Source organism: Jaculus jaculus, chromosome 11, assembly GCF_020740685.1.
Source record: "Jaculus jaculus isolate mJacJac1 chromosome 11, mJacJac1.mat.Y.cur, whole genome shotgun sequence".
In the NCBI taxonomy this organism is placed as follows: Eukaryota; Metazoa; Chordata; class Mammalia; order Rodentia; family Dipodidae; genus Jaculus; species Jaculus jaculus.
In genome coordinates, this window is record NC_059112.1 from 95,987,456 (window position 1) to 96,004,065 (window position 16,610).

A 16,610-nucleotide genomic window follows, 5' to 3' on the forward strand; every position below is an offset into this window, starting at 1 on the left:
GTTCTTGGGAACTGGAAAGGAATGCAAATTCTAGGGTCCCACATTGGAAACTATTGCAGTAAGTTCAGAAATCCACGGGCTTTCCAGGTTAATTCTGAAGCCCACCAGTTAGTTACAAAGACCACATTGTATTCTCCAAGATGTGAGAATCAAGAATAAAGCTGGATGGCCTTTCCTCCAAGCAGGAGGAAAACAAAATCAAAAACAAACAAAAGCATGGACCTACAGTTTGGTAAAAGCTTTTATATCAAATGAACTGTGCTTTGATATATGGAAAAAGCTTCCAGAAGCTCTAAATTACCACAATACACCTGTTCCTTGCTTAAAAAGATAGTTACTTTGACTATGAAAGTAACAAAAGATACTATCATTTTAGCATCTACCTCCAGCACTAGAGATGAAGGCACCAGTCAGGAATGCAGTCTAAAACTAGGACTACAAAGTAAAACACCACATGTTCATGGTCAAGGCAAGGGTGGGCAAGTAAACACTCTCTACATCTTTTTCATAAGGTTTTATTTACCATATATAGTACATGTAAACAAGAGACATAGGATTCATAAAAATACAATTCTCCTGGTGTAACATCACTTTACTTCTGACACATTCTTTCATTTTCTCCTGAAAGTCACTGGCCTACTTTAACAGTACATTTTTCCACACCACACAGTTTTAGAGGCTCATTTTTATATGGAGATACTGACCTAGCTTTGTTTATTTAAATGTCACAACAACACTGCTTTAATCACTTCCTAACCATCCTTACTTTCCTCACACTAAAACAAAAAAAAAAATGCTAAAAATATGTAAAATACTGAGCTTTAATACTGCATTGCCATGTATAGAGAATCTATTACTACTCTATGTTGCCATAAAAGTATTTATACCACGCAGCACCAACTGCTATGGAAGTGTGCAAGGCTGACTGTGCAGTGGACCCCCAAGGCCTCCAGTTAAGCTAACTTGCCTAAAGTACAAGCAGAGCTGGTGGGGTTACATTAAGAAATATTATTACAAAAGTATTCTCCTAGGGCAAAAAACTAATTTAGACTTCTTTTAATGTTTTCCAACATGTGATATAGATTTTTTTTTCTGTACAGAATTTCCAATCGTTATATGTGAACTTATAATAAAAGGAAATGTTGGAGGTTGAGGATAGAAAATAAACGTTAAAATATGATCAAAAAATCCTGACTGTTGGATATGCAAGCTAACCTCATCAGCGTGCCGAACAACCGCAGAGGAGGCAGAGACGGGCATACCTCCCCCCCTCACATCCGTCTCTGTTCTTTCTCCCCAACCTCAAGGGCACCCTTTCCTTCTTTTCGGATTAGTGACTGCATCACTGCTCAAATCCTACTTCTAATCCACGAATCCCCAGCTACTCCTCTATTTTCTGAAATTGGGAAAAGCTTAAAAAAATCAGACAGACAGGTAGCAAATGAAAAGGCGTGGGCACAGGCTACAGGGCGCTGGGAGAAACAGTCCCCTGGTGGCTCCAGGAAGTGAGGCTGGCCCTGGGGAGGGTACTTCACACTGCTCGGTTGTACATGCTGTCTCTGCAGCGGACAGTACAAGCAAAGCTAGTGCTTCCCCCAGACCAGTCTGAGCTAGAGTTTCCCCCGGACCACGCCTGTCCTTGGGCTTGGTGAGAAGGCAGAAAGAGCAGCTCTTCCGCGTCTCCCGGGAGTGGGCATAAGAAACCATCCTTGAGAATTCAGGTCTCAAGGACAATCCACAGTGAGGTTAATCTGCCTATAGTTAAGAGAAGACTGTATAATTAAATGTGTACCCAGCCATTTTCACAGTTTGTTTAGAACTTAAAACACCTGAAAACTATTTCTTAAAACAATGAGGATCTATCATTTTGACAAATTTCATTTCATACAAATTAACTTCTAAGAAACAATATTTATACAAAAAATTCAAATCAGGTTTGCAAATATTCTTAGAAAAAAATAAACAGGAAGAAAAAATGAAGGAGAAATTTGAATATATTCATTCTTCTTTTAGATCTAAAGTTATAATAAGGCTTAAGGCTTTGTCTTATTGAAGACAGGCAAACTTGAGTTTAAAATACAAAACTTCCACTCAGTTATCATTATTCACTTACTTTTTGACAGAAAAATTAGTTATGTTTTATTATATCTTAATAGTAAGAGAAAAAGTACCATATACTCTAGTCTACTATAAATTATACCTACTGAAATATACACTAGACTCTAGATGCATTATATTTGGGGTTGTTCAAAATAGTTTTTCTTTAACCTGTAAACATGAAAAAATTTTTAAAGTGGTTTAAAGATAATAAAATATAAACATTTGAATAATAAAATGAGAAAATACACATTTACTATTTTTGGAACCAAGAATAAGTAATTGTTAAGCAACTCAGTGAAAAGACAGCACTTATTTGCCAAAAAATATGTGTGCAGCATGTTGGGGGTGGGCAACATCATAATGCTATGTGGCTGGAAGCTAAAGAAACTGGTCCTAACCACATCCAAAAGTCTCGATGAATAATGGGCAGGAAACAGCTCATTCACAAGAGTAACAGAACAGAAAGAGCACGAAGAAGTGAGATGAACAAGTAATTCCACATCCCAAATACATCTTCCCGATCTACTAAGCTCCGTGGGTGGGGCTGGCAAACCTGAAAGCCCATAAGGATGACTGAAATGTCCAAAGACAAGAGCAAGAGGCAAATACGGAAGCAAGGGACATCAGCGGTCCATGAGCTGTAAGATCTCATGGAGTTCAGAGTGGTCTGAATGTTAGTATCATCTTTGTCATGAACCATGATGTATTTTTACAAAGGTGGCTTTGTTCACTCTGACACAAATGTTTAAATCAAGAACAAGTATATATTCATTTGCATAGCAAATTTTAGGGGGTACTTTGAAACAGTAACCAACTGATAATGCATGTCATTTTTACAACCAGAATGACAAACTGACCAATAGTTTTCCATTTGAAAACGGTTATCTACAGAAGTTTTTGAATATGAATTAAAAACAATTCATGACAGCAAAATATTAAAACCATGACTGATGTGGTTCTCTGTAGGCAACAGCTCACATGTGGTCATTCCTTTATAACTTCTAGAACCTTGTAAACACTGTTGTGGAATACTGTGGTGAAGTGAGGCTTGGAATCCTTCACTAAGAGGTTACATAGGGGAGTTTTCCCGGCATTGGCAGGATCTTCCACATCCCAAATTTCAGGCATACTGCAACCAGGTCTAGAAAGACGAATGTGCATGTTAAAATCAATGTTCATATATCTAATTGCAGAAAAAGCACACTTTACATACAGCTCTCATCTCTCTCTCTTTTTTTTTTTTTTTCTATTTGACTACTTTTTTTTAAAACTCTGAAATTAGGTTTACTTTTGTGAGGGGCCAAAACTCCTCTTTAGAACTGAGTGAATGCAAAAGGGACAATAAACACACACAATGCATGATCTCATAGTTTAGGAGAAGAGAGACCTGGGTAAACTGTCTCAGCTACCTGCCAAAAATGCAATGCAGGGTACTTAACCCCTCACTCAGTCTCAGTTTCCATACTTTGTGTGATGGGAAAATACCCATGGCATAGATTTGTTGTGTGGTTTAAGAAAAACTGGGTATTCAGCACAAGGCCAACCACACAAAAATACTTTAGTTTTATTTGAATATCTTTTATTATTTATTTATTTATTTATTTGAGGGAAGGGGCGAAGAGGCAGGTAGAGAGAATGGGCATGCCAGAACCTCCAGCCAGTGCAAACGAACTCCAGACATATGTGTGTGCCCCTTTGTGATTCTGGCTTATGTGGGTCCTGGGGAATCAAACCAGGGTCCTTAGGCTTCACAGCAAATGCCTTAACCACTAAGCCATTTCCTCAGCCCTACTTTAGTTTTTAAAATGGTTAAGTATGCTCAGTTCAGGAAAGCTGCATTCACTATACTCTATGATGAGCCAATTTAAAAAAGAAAATCTTATGATGTTAAGTGTACATCTTAACAAAATGAATTAAATCTTAAAAAGCAATGCAATTTTTTTCTTTCTTCTTTTTTCTTTTTGTAACCTTCCTGCCTTAGACACTCAAATGCTGTAAATTACAGGTATGTGCCACCACATTCTGGTACCATCTTCTCTCTCTCCTCCCCTCCTCTCTCTCTCTCACATGCACACACACACACACACACACTGCCACAGAGATTTATTTATATACACAGATACTTTTAAGGTTGTTTTCAGGCAAAATTAGCATATTATGGAAGTTGTGGCAATAAAATGTGGCCATTTCTCCATCTTAATACATAAAAAATAAACTTTGCTCTTTTTAATAGTTTTAGTACTAATATGCATTATTTATTCTTTCATGGACATTTTTTATCATTTTCCATTTTGCCATTATAAAGGATTGTGATTATCAACATTATTGTATGCATCTTCCTTCTGCAAGTTAACACCATTGTTACAAAGGATTTATATTTTGCTTCCACCAGATTAGTTCCCAAGGAGATTTACCAATGTGTGACCCCATGAAGAGAGTAGCAACGTGGCTCTCTTGGACATTCTCACTGCCCTGGATTCCACTAAACTTGAACTCTCAGAACAATAGGGCTGAACTTTTGAGTTTCCACTTTAATTTTTCTCTTGATTTGTAGCCAAGACTTAATTGTTACAATACCTGGGTGGTAGAGAGTAAGGCAAAGAAGAAGTATAAAACTCGTCGAGTTTTCCACAGTTCAATATATCATAGGGAGTTTTGTCTGAGTTGTACACCACCACCCATTACAGTTTCCTAAAGTTTCCCTAGGCTGAATAGATACATCTTTTAACAGGAAGGATACTCCATAATCAGTAATTATTTCACTTCCTTTGTAGACAACATTATATAGATCTATACTAGAGAACTATTTTCATTCATGAGTCAATGTGTAAATACTTTATCATTTTAAAATATTTTTATTTCATACATGTTTAAAATACCTATTTTGCCCACTCCCCTATTACTCTGTCTCCTCCTTCCCTGTCACTAAATCATCTTTCTTTTCCAGGGATCCCCATCCTGTTTTCAGACCTTGTTCTCGTGTGTGTGTGTGTGTGTGTGTGTGTGTGTGTGTGTATGGGTGTGCGACTCTCTCTTGCCTTTGCAAATGAATGCCAGACTCATGTGCCACTCTATGCATCTGGCTTGACATGGGTACTGGGAAATGAACCCAGACCACAGGCTTTACAGGCAAGTGATTTTACCCACTGTGCAATCTCCCTAGCCCTGCAAGTCTTTTGAAAGTAATTCATCTTAAATAGTTTTTAAAAATCATCAAAGGCAAAAAAGAACTTGAGATATCAACCACAATAAAATCTCTTTAAAACAAGAATATATACACGTCATTATAAATAAGATACTTACAATGACCAGAAAATTCAAATAATTATGCATGTTTTTTACTCATACTTTCCAAGATGTTTTACATAATACATGCTACTAACAACTTTTGCTACGAGCCTAAATTAGCATTTTATTTCATATGGTTATAAAATATTAATTGTCCATATACTCACTTGGATCTTCTTATACACCAAGACTCTTCTAGAATGTAGTAATTCACTTTTAACTTGATCAATTCTCGCTTCACTTCTTCAGCTGATTTTCTACTATACATTGAGTATACTATTTTTGTTCTGGCTCTTTAGAGAAAAATAAACAGGCAAATTGTTTTTTCAAAATTAATAGGTTGTAATAAACATCATCTAATAGAAAGCACGGAATGGGGACTAAACACAACCATACAGAAGAATCGAGGAAAGAGGAACTGCTTCACAGGAGTCTCTGCTAAGGGGCCGGGGTGAGATTAAAAGCAAAGGCAGACATCGCCCTAGAGTTGGGGAGGGGGCGGGGCTGGCTTTAATGTAAGCCCACTTTTCCAGACTTAGGACTTCTCTTTGTTCACTTGCTTTTGTTTTTAAGTTCTTCTGCAACCCCGTGTGTAGACAGGGGTGAGCCACAGCACACACAGCTCAGGACTGCTCGAAAGGTGTGATACTCCCAGCACTATGCAATCTACAATCTAGCACCACGTGTCCCGCCACTTGATATCTCAGTGTAAGAAAAATCACACTTACTCTACAAAATTACTTTAATAATTAGCTTGTTAAAATTGATTTTTTTAATGAGAATGCATTTTATTTATAAAGTGCACATCCTGCTGTTATGCAAAATAACATATTTTGTTAACAGGATTCACCTAACCATTTAGGGAAAGTTTTGCATACCCTAGTAAAAACATCAATATTCCACGTATTACTTCTCTTAAGAGAATGCAAGGCTATCATTTTATGGGGCAATAAAGTCTCAAAAACCAAATAAAACCACCTAAGCTCACTACACATCAAACAATATTGTGAAAACAAGAATGAAGTGCTATTTGAATGGAATTCTCTTTCAACTCTTCAGAATTCAAGAAAAAAACTCTAGAAGGAGACCTTACTAAAACTTCAAGCTAGTATTTGGAGAATATGGGACGATGGAGTTAAAAGAGGCCTGGATACTGTAAATATGGGACCTGTAGACAACTGATACTATACGATTTCTTTTGTTTCTAGCTTAGCAGTCTCATTTCAGCACTATTACTCCCCTGACTAAGAGTCCCAGTTCATCCTATCTTGCCCGAGTATTCCTGTTTTGCTGGTTTCCCTACCCACTGTGTACTTGTTTGTAACAGGACCACGTACTCACCTCAGGCCCGCGTCTTCATAGTGAGGGTGGTTCACCACAGGACGGAGCGCAGACAGCTTCACGCTCGCCATGGTGGGCATGGCGCCTGCAAACACTGCGTCTGGAGGAACAGAAGTTCTCAGGGGTTTCATTAGTGACAGAGCGGAGGCTCACAGGAGTCTGCGACTTAAAAGTTCCACGGCAGGAGCAGAATGAAGCTCCGATGGCAGACAGGGTGATCAACAGCCCAGCTAGGGGAAACACTTCCTCAGAAAATAAAGCTTTGCTGTTACTTAGGAGTGTCTTAGTCTTTTCATTTACTATTTTAGAGATCTTCCCTGATCCTAGGAAATAATTATCAAAACAACATTTCATAGCACCAAGGAACTCTGACAGATGGTTTAACATTCGGTCACTTGATGCTCAGATGGCAGGTTTCCCTTTGCGTACTTGAAGAAAAGACCACGTGTCATGAGTCAAGAGGGAAAGAAAAGGATGAATGTTAAAATTTCACTGAGGATAAAAGCAAACAAAATTATGTCAAAAATGTATCAATTATAACTGGATACACTTTGACACAATTCAAATTAGAATAAATAACTAATAATGTATAATATTTCCCTTACAAACTAGTATTGATGTCTCCTTTTTGGCAAAACATGAATAGGACATTGTGGTAGTATATGACGTCATGGGAAAACACTACCCGGATAGAAATTTCTGTACCTGGTTTCGTACTGTATTTGATCCATTCTATAAGTTCTTCTTGTGGCAAGTTGCTGAACTCCCCAACAACACTCCACTGGGTTTGCAGATTTGCTGAGCCTTGAATGGACATTGCTGCTAATACAGCAAAAACAACAGCACCAGGATGCACTTTGCAAAAGAGCCATCCAAACAGCTGAAATCAAACCGCAAACAGACTGGTAACTGTTAGGGCGATGCAGCATGTATTAAATCCAGCAGGGAAAATAGCTTTCCAGGAAAGAACATAGTCCCTGTCAGAATCCCACATATTGACAGTGATCCTAACTAACGGTTCTAGAAGCACTGATCTTCAGGAGCATTGCCTCACTGAACTGGGACAGACACTGCTTCAGGAAGCGTGGCTCTCAACTTGCTATTTTCCTTGTTTAGGAGAGGCTCTCACTCTTGACTTATGACGTCCAGCCCAAAGTTGAGCACTTGCCTAGCATGTTTTAGGCCTAATACAGGGTTGAGAGCAAGGTTCTCCGAGACTAAGACTCTGTGCCAAAGCTCTCATCTGCCCCACCCATGGGATGTGGCTGAAGCTGACAGGCTTCCCACCAGCTTCCTTTCCAGTCCCAGCCCAGGCTGAAGGAGCCAAGAAGACAGGGCACGGGTCTGTGTGAGAGAATTCCCGCGTTCCGCTGAGTCACACCGAGCAGCAGCCCTGGCCCCGCTGCGGCCTTCTCCCACGTCTCCGTGGTGTCTGCACAGCTGGGCCTCAGCTTCTGTAGAACACGTACACTCTGGCTTTCTGATTTTTTACCCTTGCCAGTCGACAACTACCCCTACAGCCCAGAGCCAGTACTTGGTAAATATTTGTTCCAATTCATGGAAGTGCTGCTTCTGCACCTCAGCTGGGTCACTGACTGGCAAAGGAGACACTGCAGAGAAGGCAAGTCTGAACCCTGACCAAGGAAGCAGTGAACAGGGCAAACCGGAAATGACCAAGGATGGACAAACTGCAAGAGTGAAACCATGTATCTATCAATTTACAAAGGTACAACACGCAATCTGAAAGTAGTTACAATTTAAGATCCACTGTTAGACTGTTTTGTGATGTAAATGTCAAAAAAAATCCTACAGTTAAGTTGAACTTTCTAGCAGCACCTGCACTGATTTGGTGTTTGCTGCAAGCCACTGACAACTTCAGAAGTGGAAAGGACAGACATCGCTCAGCCTTGGCCTTTACTCTTTGGGAAAGAGGAGGACAGGACCAGGAGCAGAGCTCGAACAGTAACAGTAATGAATTCCCGAACCGTGAGTAAGCAGCACTATTTTAGGCCCTCCCAGTAGCTACGGCTCGGGCAGAACTCCGCTAGAACAGTCAGGTTACCTGTTTTGAGCAGATCAAGGAAGCCATAACACACATGTGTGGTGTCAGGAAGAGTTTCAGTCTCATGATTAAGATGCCGAGGGCTGTGTATGCTAAAAGCTGCAGTGCATGATAAACCAGCTTTAAACAAAAGGAGCAAAGAGTTATTCATCTATTATTGGTGAAGATTAGAAATAAGCTGTTAAACGGGCGAATACATAGGACAGATCTCTGAAATTTCTACAATTTTTAAAATTTACATTCAGATTGTACCATCTTAGAAGGCTACGATAAGAAATTCACTAACACAAGTATTTCTGTAATTCTACCCAGAGTCTAAGCCTGTGGTTAATAAAGCCCACATTTCTGAACCATCTGGGTGCTGCTATGAGACCAGGGCAGGAAAGAAGTCAAAGAACTGACTGACACCTCACGATCCTAGCGCTCCACCTGGACACAGGCGGCGGGGAGGGAGCTTGTGGCGTGGCGCAGCAGCCAGGCCCATCTCTGACTGTACAGCAAGGTGTGAGGAGCAAAACAGGGTTTCCCGTGAGGACAGGACGCCTCACATCTCAACAGACTCCAGGAACCGACTGCTGCTGCTGCTCAGGCCTGGAGGGTTTCCTGCTTCACTGCCTCAGCAAATGGTCACTGAGTGGCATGCAGCGTTCTCACAGAAAACACATGGGCTATTTTGTACATGGTTGATATTAATTGCCAATAAACCTAGAAACCAGAACTAAGAAGTCAAGTCCAAATATATGCAAACATTAAGTATTGATAATGTTAAACTTTACCTCGCCATGATCAAACTGCTGTTTTCTGAAATGTAAAAGGGAAAATGTATTGAACCATTACTGAGGCACTTCATTTATTTGGATTTTTGTTCAAATATGAGTTTTACAATTTCTGCTGTGTTCCTCTAAGACACATACCAATACTGGTGCTCCAATTATTTAAGACAATATTTACTTATTTTTCAAGGTAGGGTTTCACTGTAGCCCTGGCTGACCTGGAATTCACTATGTAGTCTCAGGTCAGCCTCGAACTCACGGCAATCCTCCTACCTCTGCCTCTTGAGTGATGGGATTAAAGGCATGTGCCACCAGGCCAGGCTCTGACAACTTATTTTTAAAGTGGCAATCCTGTGTTACACCTTGAAAATTTGACTCTGTATTTATTATCCCATCAACCACCCACTGTGGCCTGCCAGATCCCTCATGCGTAATAATAATAAACAAGACAGGGAGTAAAAAAGAACTAAGCTTCACAGACCCTGTGCCTGCTCCCCCGATTTCCTGCTGTGTGCTCTGGTCTCCCCATATACTGCACTGCAATAGAGGTGACGGAGGGCTGAGGAAGGCCAAGACACAAGGGAATTTTCTCAGCACCAACCACAGAATATACAAGCAGGCACAGCATTCATGGCTGGCTTTGCTCAGCAGCTCTCGTTTTCTCCTGAAGGATACGCACTCAGAGGCTATGATGTACTTAAGAGCCCCGCCTTCGGCCTCCCTCCACCATATCCATTACAGCAAGAACAGCCTCTTAGAAAGGGCACATCATCCACTCCTCCTGCGGGGCTCCCTCTGCCACCTCAAATCTCTTCATGCTGGACAGTCTTCCTTAGCTGGTTACTTCTCATCCTTGACTTCCTCCTATCCTCCTATGTTCCATTTTGATCACAGTGTTCTGGCCACAGACTAACTGACCTCTTCAACACTAGAGGCTACTCTGTCTCCGGCATCAAGGGTTTGCTCCTTAGACAAAATTACCCCACTTGCCCTTGCTGAATTTTCTCACATAAAACAGAATTCACATTTGTGTTTTAGTATCAAGTGTATGTCTCTACTAAAATGAATCTAAGGTACAAATCCACCCACCCATCTACTCAGTTTCACTGATCACTCAACACTGAAAACTGAGAGAAGTAACAAGATGGAAAACCAGCTTTGCCCTCACAGAGCTTACATATAAGTCAAAAACAAACAACCCCAGTGGCAAGTAAGCCTTTGTCTCAGATTGACCAGTGCAGTGCTGTGGAGACAGGAAATGGTATAAAATGTAGAAAATGTAAATGCCTGGAAAAACAGGTGTTAATCAGCCTGGCTACCAAATGAATGGTATCTGTGTGGGCCTGACAGCAGGGTCCCAGAAGACCCTGCAGGGTTACCATTTCAGGCAAATGCACAAAGCATGAAAAAACTCCAGAGCAGAGAGCTTCTGATGGGCTAGACATGCAGAGAGGGGAGAACAGGGCCTAAGAGAGGAGTAACTGGTAGGAAGGGAGGTCAAAGGGGACCTTGATTTACCTGACTTGGAGTGATATGGAAATCTGAAGCTAGCAGGGACATGATCTGGCTTTTGTGTGGGGAGACAGACCTGGCAGGCTGGGCAGGGAGTCAATGAAGCATCCAGGAGGCAGTAATCCAAGGGAGGTGACTGTGAAATGGGCCGGGGCAGAGGTGAACAGTGGTGGCCAAAGATGGTGTATAATTCTGTATGTGACAGTAGCAGGATTGGATGTAGTGGTTTGGATGTAGAGATAAGGTCAAAGCAAAGTCAAAGCTGAAACTACAATTTCTGGAAGCCATTGAATAGGGGAAGTGGTCAAATGTTCTGTGCTGTGTTCTCATGAGACCCTCAAGGAGGGGTGACAAACAGGCATATATAAATAAATGAGTTCAAGGGAGAAGTCTTAGTCAGAGTTAGGGAAGTGTGACTGGAAAACACACACCTTGTGTAATTTAAGCACTGATACACCAAGACTGGAACCTCCTTTTTGAATGGACAAACATACATGTCAGCACCTCCCTAACCTAAGAAGAAATAGGCAAGTAAAAACCATCAGTTTCCATTTCCTGAGCAACTACAATGCCAACATGCTGATACATTCTGTTTCCTATGATCTTACAACCATTTATCATCCCAACTTACAGCCAAGGAATTCTGCCCCAGAGCTTTCAGCCAGGACTACAGTCAGACCAATCTTAGCGCTGACACATTTTCTACGGCATGATGCCTCTTCTTTCTACTCTCTTCCTACACCCAGGAAGGAGGAGCTAATGTAAGCACAGTGAAAATGTACCTCCTGGGACTGGGGAAATGGCTCAGAGGGTACAGTGCTTGTTGTACAAGCATAAACACCTGAGTCTGGATCCACAGAATCCAAGTAAAATGTCAGGTGTGGTGTTATGTTCCCGTAATCTCAGAGCTGGGGAGGCAGATACAGGGAATCCTTGGGCTCACTGACTCTGTCTACTCTAGCCAAATAGGTGAACTTTAGGTTAGGCAAGAGGGCTTATCCCAAAGAATAAAGTGGACAGTGATTGAGGAAGACACCTGTGCTGACCTCTGGCCTCCACATGCACACATGCCCACGCACATAAAACATGCATGTACACCACACACACACACGCGTGCATGCACGCAAGTGCACACACACACACACAAAAGCATCTCCCTCATCTTCTCTTCTCCATTTGATAATGACATGGCTTTGAACCTCGGGCAAAATGAAATGTCAATGTCACTCCCTCCCCATAAAAGAGATCTGTTTCTACTTGAATCGAAAACCTGACACCGCTCATTGGCTTTCTAAAATGTTTACTACATAGAAATACTATGCAGAATAAGTGAATTCTTGAAGAGACAATTTTATTTTTCTGTGGAACGTTTTACCATCCTCTTCCATGGCTACAAAGTTTTGTTCTAAATATGTCACTTCTTCCCCAAATTCTACAGAAATAGTATTTACCTCAAGTGAAGAAGAAGTTGACATTGTATCAGAATTATTTTCCTTTCCACTACTTTTCAACTCAGCTGCTTCAGGTTTAAGCAAAGGCATAATTAAAGTGAATTATTTCTAAATGAGAACAAGGATTCTCTTAGGAACAGACATAATAATCTATCTTTGTGTTGGCAAGAGACTTGAGGGTGAGAATCATGTATGGGTAGGTATATGCAAGTTGCAGAAGAACATGTATAAAAGTTTGACAAGCCCTGCCCTTAAAACACACACACACACACACACACACACACACAAAGAAAAAGAAAAGGATGATTTAGTTCTTTTGCTCCACTGTCCGACCCCTACTCTTTAAGTAGTTTATGGGTTTTATCCTTCTGTATCACTCCTATCATAGATTCATGCACAACACCTCCGTTTTTAAGTGTTCTTATCCTGTATGTGTACTGTTCAGCATTTTTGAAATCCAATAGCATATGATGCAAATAAAGCCATCCATAAGATGGTTCAACATTCCACTTCATGGCTATATCATAATTAAATCAACTCCACACTATTATATCACACAGGCTCTTCCGGTCATTACTGCTGCAGTTCTGTGCGCACTGTCACCTGCACTGGGGGAGCTGGGCTAAGGGATAGGCCACTGCATGTGTGCTGTGCACTGCCAACTACCCTTCCACCTGCTCCCTCCCAGTCATGCAGGAATTGGATAGTATTAGTTTGTACAAACTAGTAAGTAAAAAGGCTTCATTTCTGAATGTCTCTGTCACAGGATTGGGGACTTTTTCACCTCTTTATTAGTCAAGTGTCAACTACTATACCTAATTAGGTGCTGGGTGTCATGCACAAATGGTTGAATAGAAATGAGCTCTCCCTTGGGCTGGAGAGATGGCTTAGTGGTTAAGCGCTTGCCTGTGAAGCCTAAGGATCCCGGTTCGAGGCTCGATTCCCCAGGACCCACATTAGCCAGATGCACAAGGGGGCACATGAGTCTGGAGTTTGTTTGCAGTGCCTGGAGGTCCTGGCATGCCCTCTCTCTCTCTCTGTCTGTCTGTTGCCCTCAAATGAATAACAATGAATAATTAAAAAAAAAAAAAAAGAAATGAGCTCTCCCTTGAAGAGAGATCAAATACTATACCAGTATTTCAGTACAAATGGTATGAAAGAGAGATAAATGATATAAAGGTAGAAAATACTGGCATGGGGACAAAGAATCTGCTCAGACATGATGGCAATGGAAAGGTTCCTGAAGAATGTGACAGGTAAGCAAACATTAAGGAAATAATTTATGCAGAAAACACCAGGTTGCAAGTAGTATAGGGCGCACAACTTTGTGTTCAATTCCTACAAACCTACAGAGACAGGAGACAACTAGCCATTGTTGAAGAGCAGAAAGAGCGTCTTTAGGGCACAAGTGTAGTGGGAAGGGAAAAGGCAAGTTGTTTTCCTCTCATAATCTTCTTCATGCCCACTTATTTTCTAATGTCTTTAGCATTTTTTTTTTTTACTAATCTTGAAGAGGTCTCTAGGTATATAGTATATATAGCTGTCATCAGTCCTGAGTCATATAATAAAAGTATTTACTCTGAATTGTCCTTTTTATTTGAACAAAGCTTCTAGTATCTTTTAGCACAACAATGTTTATCTGTTCAATGTTGTCAATATTTTCCTTCTAGCATATAGGTTTTATATCATGGTTAGGAAGGCTTATCTTCTAAGATTATATGTTTGTTCTCTTGGTTAATTTCCGAGTTTCACTTTTTATGATTTTTTAATATTGCTCTGTCTAAAATTTATTTTGTATAAGAAAATACCAGTTTTACATATCCCTGTTCATTTCTCAATAAAAAGGGCACCTACTCATTGGGTCATGATATGCAGAGACATTTCTCCTACCCATAACTGTGGGCTAACTCCACAATGCATGACCCATATACCTCAACAAGGAGGGGCCAGAGAGAAGGGGTAGGACATGGACGAGCCTACCAATGGTACCAACTTGACTGTATTCGCTGAGTACAAAACTAATAAAAATATATTTTTAAACATTCAAAAAATAAGTAAATAAAAATAAAAAGGGCACTATCAGTTCGAAATGCACTCAAAGAATAATGTGCTCTGCTTGCTGAGTTGACAAAGCTGTTCCTTCGGGCATAGATGGTATGTAGGGGTGTGTCTGATTGTTCTGCCTAAGATTAGATGCATGAATGTGTGGCGGCTTTCATTCTCCACAAGGAAGGGAGTGGTGACAACGAAAATAGCAGTTTCACATGCTAGTACACAACCGAGAGAATAAATACACTGCAACAAACAAGTAGTCAATGAATGAAGACAAGACAATTCTTAAGAGCATACTTACCTTGTATGTGTCTGTTGTTTACCTATGACACACCACACATCACTAGTAATCTGAAAATAGATTTTTAAAGATTTTAGAGAAGCTATATTAAGGGGAAAATTGAAAGTCTCTTTTAACTTTAAAACCTAATTAAAAATTTAAGAAGTATAGAGATAAGAGATTACTCTGAAGATGGTAGTTACAACAAAGTTATCGTGTACATTACTTGATCATGTCTAATATTCAACAATCCTGTTAGGTATATGATAATATCCTCAACTTGTAGGTAAGCAACAGGCTCAGAAGGATGAAATGGTTTGTCCTAAAGGCCAGCACATGGCTGGATCCTGACACCTGGTCCCTGGCTTCACAGCCAGTCAGTGCTGCTTCTAGCACACCAAGGTGTGGTGACGGCCTCACCTTAATCATCTGTACACAGAACTGAAGAGCAGGCTTGGAGATGTCAGCTACTCCAAAGTCCTTTCTCCAGTGCACAGGTGCCTATACCACAGCTGGCAGGTTTTAGTTCAATCCTTGGAAGAACCTCCAAGCTGCAGCTTGAACCTGTAACACTTTCCCAAGTAGTCTAGGCATTTCTGGTCAAAAAAAAAACAAGCTCTATCTTCAGGTTTTGGCCATACATCTAAAGAGCCAGGAAGAACATAGGCTTTTAAGTAGTGGAAAATAATTATTTACCTACTATTTGATATTTAAACCAAATAGCTCGGCTTTATTTACTTGACCTACTATTCCACCACATCTGCTAACCATGCTGCTCTTTGGCGGAGCTTCTGGACAGTCAATATCTGGTCAGTTTTTGAGGACCTACTAGGCATGAGCCCCTGTGAAACACATAAAAGTGCAAAGCAGGCAGAGTCTGGCATACAGTGAAAGTGACCCAAATGACTCAAGCTGTAATGTGCTGTGAGGGTACAAAGGGGTCCACAAGCCCATTGGAGCCCAAGCCTTGTGTCCCAGTGAACACTACAGGAGCTGCTAATGACCTAATCATCTCTCAAATTTGCACCTATTGAAAAGGAAAGGTGGAGCTGGGCGTGGTGGTGCATGCCTTTAATCCCAGCACTCGGGAGGCAGAGGTAGGAGGATTGCCATGAGTTCAAGGCCGCCCTGAGATGACAGAGTTAATTCCAGGTCAGCCTGGACCAGAGTGAGACCCTACCTTGGAAAAAAAGAAAAAAAGGAAAGGTGGGCTAGGAGGATGGCTGAAGGTACTTGCTTGCAAAGCCTGCCAGCCTATGTTCAACTCCCCAGTACCCACACAGAGCCACATGCACAGACTGGCACCTGCACCTGCAGGAGGCTCTGCAGCGCCCACTCGCTTTCTCTCTCAGGGAAATAAATATTTTTTTAAAGGGGAAGTCAATATATGCCTGTCGTGCAAGTTATTGGCTGAATAACCAATTGGAATATGCCAAGGGAAATATGGGAGTAGAGTACAAAGCGTAATATAAGTATAATGTGAACAATAATTATCGCACAAATATCTCACAAACGCATGACTCTGAATTAACATGCAAAGTACTAACTTCAAATCAAGAGAGTTTTAGAGTCTGTCTTCTCGTCTTCTCTTTAACTTTTTATTTATAATTTTGATAATGTTCATTATGTATTCTGATCATAATCCCCTCTCAATACATTTTTGATCTCCTCCCTCCAATCCCTCTTTTACTGAATCCACTTGTTTCCCACTAGTCGTTCTTCCATTTTGCTGCCATTTTTTTTCTCTTCTC

General features: G+C 40.8%; 1 protein-coding gene across 2 annotated transcripts in view; it reads right to left on the minus strand.

Moving 5' to 3' along the window:
- Nucleotides 1–499: 499 nt before the first annotated feature.
- The window catches only part of Dpy19l1 (dpy-19 like C-mannosyltransferase 1), an 85,086-nt gene continuing 68,975 nt past the window's right edge, over nucleotides 500–16,610 (minus strand). Inside the window, exons 16-23 of one of the 2 annotated variants that reach the window (XM_045161854.1) lie at nucleotides 14,881–14,930; nucleotides 9,568–9,592; nucleotides 8,792–8,911; nucleotides 7,435–7,609; nucleotides 6,730–6,829; nucleotides 5,556–5,681; nucleotides 3,079–3,241; nucleotides 500–1,755 (exon numbers count right to left, since the gene is read on the minus strand). In XM_045161854.1, coding sequence (XP_045017789.1) covers nucleotides 3,085–3,241; nucleotides 5,556–5,681; nucleotides 6,730–6,829; nucleotides 7,435–7,609; nucleotides 8,792–8,911; nucleotides 9,568–9,592; nucleotides 14,881–14,930 — 753 coding nt within the window. In that variant the 3' untranslated portion in view covers nucleotides 500–1,755; nucleotides 3,079–3,084. Of the gene's footprint in view, nucleotides 3,242–5,555; nucleotides 5,682–6,729; nucleotides 6,830–7,434; nucleotides 7,610–8,791; nucleotides 8,912–9,567; nucleotides 9,593–14,880; nucleotides 14,931–16,610 lie in introns of both variants that reach the window. The other variant, XM_045161852.1, reaches the window with a different exon arrangement.